The following is a 14901-nucleotide window of genomic DNA, read 5'->3' as shown; positions in this document are numbered from 1 at the left end:
AGACCATCCCGCAGGTGAAGAAGCCGGATGTGTAGATCCTGGACTGGCGTGGTCTGCAGTTGTGAGGCCGGTTGGACGTACTGACAAATTCTCTAAAAACGACGTTTTAATGAACATTCAATTCTCTGTCAACAGCTCTGGTGGACATTCCTGTAGTCAGCATGCCAATTGAACACTCCCTCAAAACTTGAGACATCTGTGGCATTGTGTTGTGTGACAAAACTGCACATTTTAGAGTGGCCTTTTATTGTCCCCAGCACAAGGTGCACCTGTGTAATGATCATGCTGTTTAATCAGCTTCTTGATATGCCACACCTGTCAGGTGGATGGATTATATTCGCAAAGGGGAAATGGTCACTAAGAGGGATGTAAACTAATTTGTGCACAAACGTTTGTGCGTATGGAAAATGTAATATGCCATTTAGCAGTATTGGATCTTTTATTTCAGCTCATGAAACATGGGACCAACACTTTACATGTTGCGTTTATATTTTTTGTTCAGTGTATGTAAAATCGGATTTCATGGCGTCCCAATCTTTAAATATTTCTGTTCCCAAGAAATTTGAGCTCGATGTGTCCATAAACCAGAATACACATTTATTTGTTGCTGGGAATTACCGCCCCCTGCTGCCATGGTGATGCTGTACAGTACATTCGGAAAGTATTCAGACCCATCAACTTTTTCCACATTTTGTTAAATTAGCCTTATTCTAAAATGGATTAAATACATTTTGTTCGTCAATCTACACACAATACCCCATAATGACAAAGCAAAAACAGGTTAAGAAAGTTTTGCAAATATATTAAAGATACAAAACAATTAAGCATACCCCAATTGCTCAGTTTGGCCGGGCGGCCAGCTCTAGGAAGAGTCTTGGTGGTTCCAAACACTTCCATTTATGGACAATTCCTTCGACCTCATGGCTTGGTTTTTGCTCTGACATGAACTGTCAACTGTGGGACCTTATATAGACAGGTGTGTGCCTTTCCAAATCCTGTCCAATCAATTGAATTTACCACAGGTGGACTCCAATCAAGTTGTAGAAACATTTCAAGGATGAAGTAATCCTTCTACCCCCCCCCCCCATTTCCCCACCCCAATGAGAAAAAAAACAAAACAAAAAAACAACAATTAAAGTAAAATAAAAGAACAAAAATACAAAAGAAAGAAAAATAAATATTTTTTAAATACAAAATAAATACAAAATATATTGTAAAGTGGCCTTGTGCACATCGCTGAAGAAATAGTTTAAACGTTCTGATCTGTTACATCAGACGTAACTTTGTTTTTTTATGTAGCCTAGACCTACTGACTAGACCTACTGACTAGACCTACTGACTAGACCTACTGACTAGACCTACTGACTAGACCTACTGACTAGACCTACTGACTAGACCTACTGACTAGACCTACTGCCTAGACCTACTGACTAGACCTACTGCCTAGACCTACTGACTAGACCTACTGCCTAGACCTACTGACTAGACCTACTGACTAGACCTACTGACTAGACCTACTGACTAGACCTACTGACTAGACCTACTGACTAGACCTACTGACTAGACCTACTGACTAGACCTACTGACTAGACCTACTGACTAGACCTACTGACTAGACCTACTGACTAGACCTACTGACTAGACCTACTGACTAGACCTACTGACTAGACCTACTGACTAGACCTACTGACTAGACCTACTGACTAGACCTACTGACTAGACCTACTGACTAGACCTACTGACTAGACCTACTGACTAGACCTACTGACTAGACCTACTGCCTAGACCTACTGACTAGACCTACTGCCTAGACCTACTGACTAGACCTACTGCCTAGACCTACTGACTAGACCTACTGACTAGACCTACTGACTAGACCTACTGACTAGACCTACTGACTAGACCTACTGACTAGACCTACTGACTAGACCTACTGACCTAGACCTACTGACTAGACCTACTGCCTAGACCTACTGCCTAGACCTACTGACTAGACCTACTGCCTAGACCTACTGCCTAGACCTACTGCCTAGACCTACTGCCTAGACCTACTGACTAGACCTACTGACTAGACCTACTGACTAGACCTACTGACTAGACCTACTGACTAGACCTACTGACTAGACCTACTGACTAGACCTACTGACTAGACCTACTGCCTAGACCTACTGACTAGACCTACTGACTAGACCTACTGACTAGACCTACTGACTAGACCTACTGACTAGACCTACTGACTAGACCTACTGACTAGACCTACTGACTAGACCTACTGACTAGACCTACTGACTAGACCTACTGACTAGACCTACTGACTAGACCTACTGCCTAGACCTACTGACTAGACCTACTGCCTAGACCTACTGCCTAGACCTACTGCCTAGACCTACTGACTAGACCTACTGACTAGACCTACTGCCTAGACCTACTGCCTAGACCTACTGCCTAGACCTACTGACTAGACCTACTGACTAGACCTACTGACTAGACCTACTGACTAGACCTACTGACTGACTAGACCTACTGACTAGACCTACTGACTAGACCTACTGACTAGACCTACTGACTAGACCTACTGACTGACTAGACCTACTGACTGACTAGACCTACTGACTAGACCTACTGACTAGACCTACTGACTAGACCTACTGCCTAGACCTACTGACTAGACCTACTGACTAGACCTACTGCCTAGACCTACTGCCTAGACCTACTGCCTAGACCTACTGACTAGACCTACTGCCTAGACCTACTGACTAGACCTACTGACTAGACCTACTGCCTAGACCTACTGCCTAGACCTACTGCCTAGACCTACTGACTAGACCTACTGCCTAGACCTACTGACTAGACCTACTGACTAGACCTACTGACTAGACCTACTGCCTAGACCTACTGACTAGACCTACTGACTAGACCTACTGCCTAGACCTACTGCCTAGACCTACTGACTAGACCTACTGACTAGACCTACTGACTAGACCTACTGACTAGACCTACTGACTAGACCTACTGACTAGACCTACTGCCTAGACCTACTGCCTAGACCTACTGACTAGACCTACTGCCTAGACCTACTGACTAGACCTACTGACTAGACCTACTGACTAGACCTACTGCCTAGACCTACTGACTAGACCTACTGCCTAGACCTACTGCCTAGACCTACTGACTAGACCTACTGACTAGACCTACTGACTAGACCTACTGCCTAGACCTACTGACTAGACCTACTGACTAGACCTACTGACTAGACCTACTGACTAGACCTACTGACTAGACCTACTGCCTAGACCTACTGACTAGACCTACTGCCTAGACCTACTGCCTAGACCTACTGACTAGACCTACTGACTAGACCTACTGACTAGACCTACTGCCTAGACCTACTGACTAGACCTGACTAGACCTACTGACTAGACCTACTGACTAGACCTACTGACTAGACCTACTGACTAGACCTACTGCCTAGACCTACTGACTAGACCTACTGCCTAGACCTACTGCCTAGACCTACTGACTAGACCTACTGACTAGACCTACTGACTAGACCTACTGACTAGACCTACTGCCTAGACCTACTGCCTAGACCTACTGCCTAGACCTACTGCCTAGACCTACTGACTAGACCTACTGACTAGACCTACTGATTAGACCTACTGACTAGACCTACTGACTAGACCTACTGACTAGACCTACTGCCTAGACCTACTGACTAGACCTACTGACTAGACCTACTGACTAGACCTACTGCCTAGACCTACTGACTAGACCTACTGACTAGACCTACTGACTAGACCTACTGACTAGACCTACTGCCTAGACCTACTGCCTAGACCTACTGACTAGACCTACTGACTAGACCTACTGACTAGACCTACTGATTAGACCTACTGACTAGACCTACTGACTAGACCTACTGACTAGACCTACTGACTAGACCTACTGCCTAGACCTACTGACTAGACCTACTGCCTAGACCTACTGCCTAGACCTACTGCCTAGACCTACTGCCTAGACCTACTGACTAGACCTACTGACTAGACCTACTGACTAGACCTACTGACTAGACCTACTGACTGACTAGACCTACTGACTAGACCTACTGACTAGACCTACTGACTGACTAGACCTACTGACTGACTAGACCTACTGACTAGACCTACTGACTAGACCTACTGCCTAGACCTACTGCCTAGACCTACTGACTAGACCTACTGACTAGACCTACTGACTAGACCTACTGATTGTATTTGGGATCCAACAACTGTCCCAGAGTCTGTTTGAATAGGCTATTTCTTTCTCGACAAGCTGACCAATAGAATAGGTAGCCTAAACTTTTCATATTATAGTAGATTGACATAGGCTGGTGATTTTGCTGTTCGTTACTCGTCTTGTTGGCTGAGGAAAAGTAGATGTGGACAGTTATTCTAACATGTTCAAAGTGCACATCAGAATCCGGTAAAAAGGAACGCACATCGTTGCATCATCGACTTGCATGTTCTGTTAATATGAATTACCATACTCGAAATGTGATTTCGGTCATTTTGAGCACCGTGGGTGGATGCCCTAATAAGGTTATGCACCCAATGCAAATGGGTCTGATACATTTCTCAAATGTCTGGTAAATTAAAATGTTGCCGGTTAAATGTCCGGCACCACATTTTTTCTGCCGGAAACCCAGGAAGACTACTGGAAGGTACTCAGTGAAGTGTTGTGTTGGATTTGCCCCAAACATAATGCTTTGTTTTCAGAACATAAAGTTAATTTCTTTGCCACATATTTTGCAGTTTTACTTTAGTGCCTCCTTGCAAACATGATGCATGTTTGGAAAAAATGTATTCTGAACAGGCCTTCCTTTTTTTCACTCTTTCAATTAGGTTAGTATTGTGGAGTAACTACAATGTTGTTGATCCATCCTCAGTTTTCTCCTATCACAGCCATTCAACTCTAACTGTTTTTAAGTCACCATTGGTCTCATGGTGAAATCCCTGAGCAGTTTCCTTCCTCTCCGGCAACTGAGTTAGGAAGGACGCCTGTATCTTTGTAGTGACTGGGTTTATTGATACACCCTCCAAAGTGTAATTAGTAACTTCACCGTGCTCAAAGGGATATTCAATGTCAGCTTTTTTTTACCAATAGGTGCCCTTCTTTGCAAGGCATTGGAAAACCTCCCTGGTCTTTTTGGTTGAATCTGTGTTTAAAATTCACTGCTTGACTGAGGAACCTTACAGATAATTGTATGTGTGGGGTACAGAGATGAGGTAGTCATAAAAAAAAGTATGTTAAACACTATTATTGCACACAAGAGTATTGTGTGTAAGCCAGTGACACAAAATCGCAATTTAATACATTTTAAATTCAGGCTGTAACACAACAAAATCTAGAAAAAGTAAACTTATTTTCAGCCTAAATATTTGTCATTTAAAATGTATTTAAAGGTGCAATATGCAGATATAACGCGAACATCTAGCAACCCAAAGGTTTCTTCAAATCTCATCACAGAAAACATTCGCATTTTAGCAACTTTTCAACTACTTACTACTTTTGAGCTCCTTTGCAACTACTTAGCATGTTAGCTAACCCTTCCCCTAACCCTTTTAGCTAATCCTTCCCCTAACCCTAAACCTTTAACCTAACTCCTAACCTTAACCACTGACCTAGCTAATGTTAGCCAGCTAGCTAACATTAGCGTTAGTCTCTTAGCTAACGTTAGCCACAACCAATTGGTATTCGAAACATATCATACGTTTTTCAAATTCGTAACGAGTTGTACATTTGCGAATTCGTTTGATACAAATTGTAATTTGTAACATATCATACGAAATGGATGATGGACACCCACAAATTAATTCATACCATAAATGGAGTGTCTCGGATTTACGAATTGCTCTGAGACCAGGTTGGGTAATCGATATGCAGTTATGCTTTGCTTATTGGTTGTGTGGTGCATTGGCACAGAAACCTGTTGGTGGAAAAGTATTTGCATATATTTAATATAATTATAAATATAGCATACAAATATTGAAAATATAATTTCCCCCTAGCTGATAATTGTTTGCAGCCGGCTATGATAGTAGTGTAATGAGACAGGCAGGGAGAGTGACCTGGTTTGTGGTGGTCGGTGAACGCTCAACCTTCTGGCCCATAGACTGTGCCACAAAACCATGCTGAAGGGGTGAAGTCGATAACCACATTTATAAACACAGGGTTATTATAACTGTTGTTATTTCTGGTAGCAATCATTATTTTTGAGTTCATTTTATGAGGGGGGAGGGTGTGTAAGGGGAGGGTCATGTAAAAATATGTTTTATGTTGGTGTTGGTGTTGGGGGGTACTTTTTTTAATGACACGTCGAGTAACATTTTTTAAAAATCCATTACTGGCTAGTGGCTTCACAGATGAAATTGCCAAAATATAGTGTGGCCAGATAGCGAGCAAATAGGACGAGATCCCCGCTAGGAATATGAATGACAAGATGTCAACCAGCTTGTACGGCTACAAGCGCATCCCCAGACCAAAACCACACACACGGCTCTTACCCTTCACTCGTCCATAGCATCAACGGCACCTGTTCGTAGCAGGTCCCGGAGGAGAAGGTGCACAACACGGCCAGAAACACAGTCACACAGCCCCGACCCGATATCATCCTCATCCTCCGCTCAGCCGCCATCTTGAGATGGTCCAGGTCCTCGCTGCGGACTGGTTGTCACTAGTTAACACAGCCACAAAGTACAAATTGGCTACATCATAAAAATTATGTAGCTTTTTGGTCTTCATTTAAGGTTAGTATTAGGCAAAAGGTTAGCAGTGTGGTTCAATTTAGGGTTAAGGTTTAAAATCACATTTTAAGAAGGGAAATTGTAGAAATAGGCGGGGTTTGTGACTTTGTGGCTGTGGTAACTAGTGACGACAGTGCGCACGACGGTACAGGCAGTGCAATCCGGGATCCGGGGCAGCCTGAGCACACGTTTCGACCTCTGCATACCAACTTTAGAAAGATAGTGAAAAGTTTATTATGTTGAACTACCAAATTAATATTTTGCTTGCTAAAAACACCAGGTCATTGATGATTTAAGATTGTATTTTTCTAAATGTCACAGCGCGCTGACAGAAAGATAAATCTTATAGCTACCTCCTCAGCTAGCAATGCTCAGGCTTCATCCAATGTCGTTAGACAGGAGGCAAAAGCTTTAATTGACAACTGCCACAACTATGCTGGGCTGGCAGACTCTATGACTCCAGGGTTGCCAGGTCAAGCTCAAATTTATAGCCCAATGACCACTCAAAACCCACCCAAAAGGCCTTAAAACTAGCCTAATTGCTTTTTTTTTCACAGCAAGAGAGGAGTTTCCATATCTATACAATAAGCCTTTTCCATAATATTATCGAGACAATTAAGAAGGAATATCAGAGTAACTTAGAAGCAAAATTCAGGTTTCCTCAAATGAATAATTATTGCAAGCTATGACATGACATGATAAAGAAATTTGAATATGTGGCAAGAGAAAAGATAATTCGCCCTTATTAAACTCGCCAGATAATTTTCCATCAATGGATTGCGATTTAACTTGTTTGTCTGCTATGATTAAGCAATGAGGCCTGAGGAGGTGTGGTATATGGCCAATATACCATGGCTAAGGGCTGTTCTTAAGCACGACAAAACGCGGAGTGCCTGGATACAGCCGTTAGCCGTGGTATATTGGCCATATACCATAGTGCCTGGATACAGCCGTTAGCCGTGGTATATTGGCCATATACCATAGTGCCTGGATACAGCCCTTAGCCGTGGTATATTGGCCATATACCATAGTGCCTGGATACAGCCGTTAGCCGTGGTATATTGGCCATATACCATAGTGCCTGGATACAGCCCTTAGCCGTGGTATATTGGCCATATACCATAGTGCCTGGATACAGCCGTTAGCCGTGGTATATTGGCCATATACCATAGTGCCTGGATACAGCCGTTAGCCGTGGTATATTGGCCATATACCATAGTGCCTGGATACAGCCGTTAGCCGTGGTATATTGGCCATATACCATAGTGCCTGGATACAGCCCTTAGCCGTGGTATATTGGCCATATACCATAGTGCCTGGATACAGCCGTTAGCCGTGGTATATTGGCCATATACCATAGTGCCTGGATACAGCCGTTAGCCGTGGTATATTGGCCATATACCATAGTGCCTGGATACAGCCGTTAGCCGTGGTATATTGGCCATATACCATAGTGCCTGGATACAGCCGTTAGCCGTGGTATATTGGCCATATACCATAGTGCCTGGATACAGCCCTTAGCCGTGGTATATTGGCCATATACCATAGTGCCTGGATACAGCCGTTAGCCGTGGTATATTGGCCATATACCATAGTGCCTGGATACAGCCCTTAGCCGTGGTATATTGGCCATATACCATAGTGCCTGGATACAGCCGTTAGCCGTGGTATATTGGCCATATACCATAGTGCCTCGATACAGCCGTTAGCCGTGGTATATTGGCCATATACCATAGTGCCTGGATACAGCCGTTAGCCGTGGTATATTGGCCATATGCCATAGTGCCTGGATACAGCCCTTAGCCGTGGTATATTGGCCATATACCATAGTGCCTGGATACAGCCGTTAGCCGTGGTATATTGGCCATATACCATAGTGCCTGGATACAGCCGTTAGCCGTGGTATATTGGCCATATACCATAGTGCCTGGATACAGCCGTTAGCCGTGGTATATTGGCCATATACCATAGTGCCTGGATACAGCCGTTAGCCGTGGTATATTGGCCATATACCATAGTGCCTGGATACAGCCGTTAGCCGTGGTATATTGGCCATATACCATAGTGCCTGGATACAGCCGTTAGCCGTGGTATATTGGCCATATACCATAGTGCCTCGATACAGCCGTTAGCCGTGGTATATTGGCCATATACCATAGTGCCTCGATACAGCCGTTAGCCGTGGTATATTGGCCATTTACCATAGTGCCTGGATACAGCCGTTAGCCGTGGTATATTGGCCATATACCATAGTGCCTGGATACAGCCGTTAGCCGTGGTATATTGGCCATTTACCACAAACCGAGTTGCCTTATTGCTACTATAAACTGGTTACCAACGTAATTAGAACAGTAAAAAGTAATGATGTCATACCCCTGGTATATGGTCTGATATACCACGGCATTCAGCCAATCAGCATTCAGGGCTCGAACCAGGTTTATAATTGTAAATAAATCCCCTTTGTGCATGTGCATAACTATAGTAAATCAAACAGGAGCGTTTGAGTGATGAAAGTTGGACAGAGGATCTCAAAATCTCTCAGCAAGAAACACTTGGATGAACATTTTTTTTAAATGTAGGCTATTTTCTGGCAATTGTGCTGTTATTATGTGCCAGATGTTAAGACAACAAACCGTTATAAATGGCCAGATGTTAAGACTACAAACCATTATAAATGGCCAGATGTTAAGACAACAAACCGTTATAAATGGCCAGATGTTAAGACAACAAACCGTTATAAATGGCCAGATGTTAAGACTACAAACCGTTATAAATGGCCAGATGTTAAGACTACAAACCGTTATAAATGGCCAGATGTTAAGACTACAAACCGTTATAAATGGCCAGATGTTAAGACTACAAACCGTTATAAATGGCCAGATGTTAAGACTACAAACCATTATAAATGGCCAGATGTTAAGACAACAAACCGTTATAAATGGCCAGATGTTAAGACTACAAACCGTTATAAATGGCCAGATGTTAAGACTACAAACCGTTATAAATGGCCAGATGTTAAGACTACAAACCGTTATAAATGGCCAGATGTTAAGACTACAAACCGTTATAAATGGCCAGATGTTAAGACTACAAACCGTTATAAATGGCCAGATGTTAAGACTACAAACCGTTATAAATGGCCAGATGTTAAGACTACAAACCGTTATAAATGGCCAGATGTTAAGACTACAAACCGTTATAAATGGCCAGATGTTAAGACTACAAACCGTTATAAATGGCCAGATGTTAAGACAACAAACCGTTATAAATGGCCAGATGTTAAGACTACAAACCGTTATAAATGGCCAGATGTTAAGACTACAAACCGTTATAAATGGCCAGATGTTAAGACTACAAACCGTTATAAATGGCCAGATGTTAAGACAACAAACCGTTATAAATGGCCAGATGTTAAGACTACAAACCGTTATAAATGGCCAGATGTTAAGACTACAAACCGTTATAAATGGCCAGATGTTAAGACTACAAACCGTTATAAATGGCCAGATGTTAAGACAACAAACCGTTATAAATGGCAAGATGTTAAGACTACAAACCATTATAAATGGCCAGATGTTAAGACTACAAACCGTTATAAATGGCCAGATGTTAAGACTACAAACCGTTATAAATGGCCAGATGTTAAGACTACAAACCGTTATAAATGGCCAGATGTTAAGACAACAAACCGTTATAAATGGCCAGATGTTAAGACAACAAACCGTTATAAATGGCCAGATGTTAAGACAACAAACCGTTATAAATGGCCAGATGTTAAGACAACAAACCGTTATAAATGGCCAGATGTTAAGACAACAAACCGTTATAAATGGCCAGATGTTAAGACAACAAACCGTTATAAATGGCCAGATGTTAAGACTACAAACCGTTATAAATGGCCAGATGTTAAGACTACAAACCGTTATAAATGGCCAGATGTTAAGACTACAAACCGTTATAAATGGCCAGATGTTAAGACTACAAACCGTTATAGATGGCCAGATGTTAAGACTACAAACCGTTATAGATGGCCAGATGTTAAGACTACAAACCGTTATAAATGGCCAGATGTTAAGACTACAAACCGTTATAAATGGCCAGATGTTAAGACTACAAACCGTTATAAATGGCCAGATGTTAAGACTACAAACCGTTATAGATGGCCAGATGTTAAGACTACAAACCGTTATAGATGGCCAGATGTTAAGACAACAAACCGTTATAAATGGCCAGATGTTAAGACAACAAACCGTTATAAATGGCCAGATGTTAAGACTACAAACCGTTATAAATGGCCAGATGTTAAGACTACAAACCGTTATAAATGGCCAGATGTTAAGACTACAAACCGTTATAAATGGCCAGATGTTAAGACTACAAACCGTTATAGATGGCCAGATGTTAAGACTACAAACCGTTATAAATGGCCAGATGTTAAGACAACAAACCGTTATAAATGGCCAGATGTTAAGACTACAAACCGTTATAAATGGCCAGATGTTAAGACTACAAACCGTTATAAATGGCCAGATGTTAAGACTACAAACCGTTATAAATGGCCAGATGTTAAGACAACAACCCGTTATAAATGGCCCATTTGCGAAACTGACTTGTCATTTCAATAGACATAGACTACAGACTCAAATCTGGGTTTATGATTCTAATTAAATGTTGCCATAGTTTGTTTGGATAAAGGCAGGTAGCCTATCGCCCCTGATAGTCCACAGTAGACTAGACAAGATGTAGGCAAGATGTAAACTGAACGATTTAGCAGCTTGCTTAGTTCAAATTAACAGACTAATTTATTCAACATGAATAGCGAGGCGATTTCGCAAAATAAGAAGTGCTTGTGTTTCCCAATAGCCTGCTGGAATGGGCTACCGAGGATGTGGTCAGAATTTCAATCACTGAATTAAACATTAATAATATGTATATGAACTGAATATGCTTGTCAACAACAGCCAGTTTTTATTTTTTTTAGATTTTTTTTAACCTGTAGCCTAATGTTGGGATCTATTCTCTTACAACTATATGTGATGCCTAGCTTAGAAAGAATACATTAATGATGAAACATAATAGGTTTGTGCTGTACTGATATAGATTGTTTAACATAACAAGCTGTGATTAATGTGAGGAACCGTTAGAGGGGAGGCTGAGACAGACTTGTGTCTCACACACACACACTGCCTCTTTGTTAAACCGCTCAAGGACAAAGTACTGCAACATGAAGAAGAGAACTGTGTCTGGGGTTGCTGACTCGAGACAAGTTGTAAAGATAACAACTAATGCCCGTCAACAGTGAAGCGCCAAGGGGCTGGGACCAGCCTGAGCGCCAACGATAGGCTGGGTAAGTTTAAACCACACCCAGCCTCTATTCTGACAGGCCCAGTAGGGAGCGGGAACTATCTCTGTCAGAGTATTTAAAGAAGAACTTATAACAATAGCTCAGTTCTCTGTCTGCCCTGCGTGGTTTTTCAGCGGGCCCGTATATACGAACATCATATTTACCATTCAAGTGTTTGCATTAATTAAAATACTAGCATATCTTAAAAGACGTGTGTTCACCTCTTTTGTTCCTTATACCAGATTCGAATTGACGCAACTTAACACTAATCTGACTACTGTTACCGTCAATCTAATGCGCTCATAATAACACAAGGCTACAACAACAATAAACTGACGTTAGAGGCTATTTATTAAATTGGTTTGCCAGCTCCAGGTAGGCTACACAAGTGACACAAATTGATTTGCAATGACTCCCGTGATATCGTAATTTCAACATATTTATTGTATCAAATGGTAGCCTAAAATGGCATATATATATTAATAGGCTACTTGATGGCCAACAGAGGCAAATGTATAGTTCTCCACATTTAGCCTAATATCAGTTTCATTGAGAACTTTTCCCCATAACAATCTCTGTGATGAGGTGGTGTTGAAGAAGTCAGGCGCAGGAGGGTAAATCACAGAATAACAGGCTTTAATCCGCAAAATACAGGATTACGCAGAAATGCGTCAAACACACTCCAGGGCACAAAACAGGCGCACTGGAAAATACAAGGCACACGGGAAAATACTCCCGTCGATACCAGATACCAGATACCAGATACCAGATACCAGATACCAGATACCCGAGCTCCACTAACCTCCACAATAAACAACTAAGCTACCTGCCGCCCATCCCTAGACTGGGATACATCCATTATATCCATATACTTTAGGGGATCAGCTTAATATTGCAGATAGATTGTAGCTTCCATCAATGTAATTGTCTGCATCACTTCCAATCCCCCATGTTTTTTATATATATATACACAGTGGGGAAAAAAAGTATTTAGTCAGCCACCAATTGGGCAAGTTCTCCCACTTAAAAAGATGAGAGAGGCCTGTAATTTTCATCATAGGTACACGTCAACTATGACAGACAAATAGAGATTTTTTTTCTCCAGAAAATCACATTGTAGGATTTTTAATGAATTTATTTGCAAATTATGGTGGAAAATAAGTATTTGGTCACCTACAAACAAGCAAGATTTCTGGCTCTCACAGACCTGTAACTTCTTCTTTAAGAGGCTCCTCTGTCCTCCACTCGTTCCCTGTATTAATGGCACCTGTTTGAACTTGTTATCAATATAAAAGACACCTGTCCACAACCTCAAACAGTCACACTCCAAACTCCACTATGGCCAAGACCAAAGAGCTGTCAAAGGACACCAGAAACAAAAGTATAGACCTGCACCAGGCTGGGAAGACTGAATCTGAAATAGGTAAGCAGCTTGGTTTGAAGAAATCAACTGTGGGAGCAATTATTAAGAAATGGAAGACATACAAGACCACTGATAATCTCCCTCGATCTGGGGCTCCACGCAAGATCTCACCCCGTGGGGTCAAAATGATCACAAAATTCCCAAAACCACACGGGGGGACCTAGTGAATGACCTGCAGAGAGCTGGGACCAAAGTAACAAAGCCTACCATCAGTAACACACTACGCCGCCAGGGACTCAAATCCTGCAGTGCCAGACGTGTCCCCCTGCTTAAGCCAGTACATGTCCAGGCCCGTCTGAAGTTTGCTAGAGTGCATTTGGATGATCCAGAAGAGGATTGGGAGAATGTCATATGGTCAGATGAAACCAAAATATAACTTTTTGGTAAAAACTCAACTCGTCGTGTTTGGAGGACAAAGAATGCTGAGTTGCATCCAAAGAACACCATACCTACTGTGAAGCATGGGGGTGGAAACATCATGCTTTGGGGCTGTTTTTCTGCAAAGGGACCAGGACGACTGATCCGTGTAAAGGAAAGAATGAATGGGGCCATGTATTGTGAGATTTTGAGTGAAAACCTCCTTCCATCAGCAAGGGCATTGAAGATGAAACGTGGCTGGGTCTTTCAGCATGACAATGATCCCAAACACACCGCCCGGGCAACGAAGGAGTGGCTTCGTAAGAAGCATTTCAAGGTCCTGGAGTGGCCTAGCCAGTCTCCAGATCTCAACCCCATAGAAAATCTTTGGAGGGAGTTGAAAGTCCGTGTTGCCCAGCGACAGCCCCAAAACATCACTGCTCTAGAGCAGATCTGCATGGAGGAATGGGCCAAAATACCAGCAACAGTGTGTGAAAACCTTGTGAAGACTTACAGAAAATGTTTGACCTGTGTCATTGCCAACAAAGGGTATATAACAAAGTATTGAGAAACTTTTGTTATTGACCAAATACTTATTTTCCACCATAATTTGCAAATAAATTCATAAAAAATCCTACAATGTGATTTTCTGGATTTTTTTTCTTCTCATTTTGTCTGTCATAGTTGACGTGTACCTATGATGAAAATTACAGGCCTCTCTCATCTTTTTAAGTGGGAGAACTTGCACAATTGGTGGCTGACTAAATACTTTTTTTCCCCACTGTAAGTATTTGATACATCAGAAAAGCAGAACTTAATATTTGGTAGAGAAACTTTTGTTTGCAATTACAGAGATCATACGTTTCCTGGTCTTGACCAGGTTTGCACACACTGCAGCAGGGATTTTGGCCCACTCCTCCATACAGACCTTCTCCAGATCCTTCAGGTTTCGGGGCTGTCGCTGGGCAATACGGACTTTCAGCTCCCTCCAAAGA

General features: G+C 42.2%; 1 protein-coding gene across 1 annotated transcript in view; it reads right to left on the bottom strand.

The window, feature by feature from the left end:
• The window catches only part of LOC121546822 (V-type proton ATPase subunit S1-like), a 64708-nt gene extending 57936 nt beyond the window's left edge, over positions 1-6772 (bottom strand). Inside the window, exon 1 of the mRNA XM_041858070.2 lies at positions 6543-6772. Coding sequence (XP_041714004.2) covers positions 6543-6673 — 131 coding nt within the window. The 5' untranslated portion in view covers positions 6674-6772. The remainder of the gene's footprint in view (positions 1-6542) is intronic.
• Between the last annotated feature and the right edge of the window lie 8129 nt (positions 6773-14901).

This window comes from Coregonus clupeaformis, unplaced genomic scaffold, assembly GCF_020615455.1.
Source record: "Coregonus clupeaformis isolate EN_2021a unplaced genomic scaffold, ASM2061545v1 scaf0157, whole genome shotgun sequence".
In the NCBI taxonomy this organism is placed as follows: Eukaryota; Metazoa; Chordata; class Actinopteri; order Salmoniformes; family Salmonidae; genus Coregonus; species Coregonus clupeaformis.
Note: the sequence above shows the minus strand (reverse complement) of the source record. Positions and strands in the feature narration are given on the sequence as shown.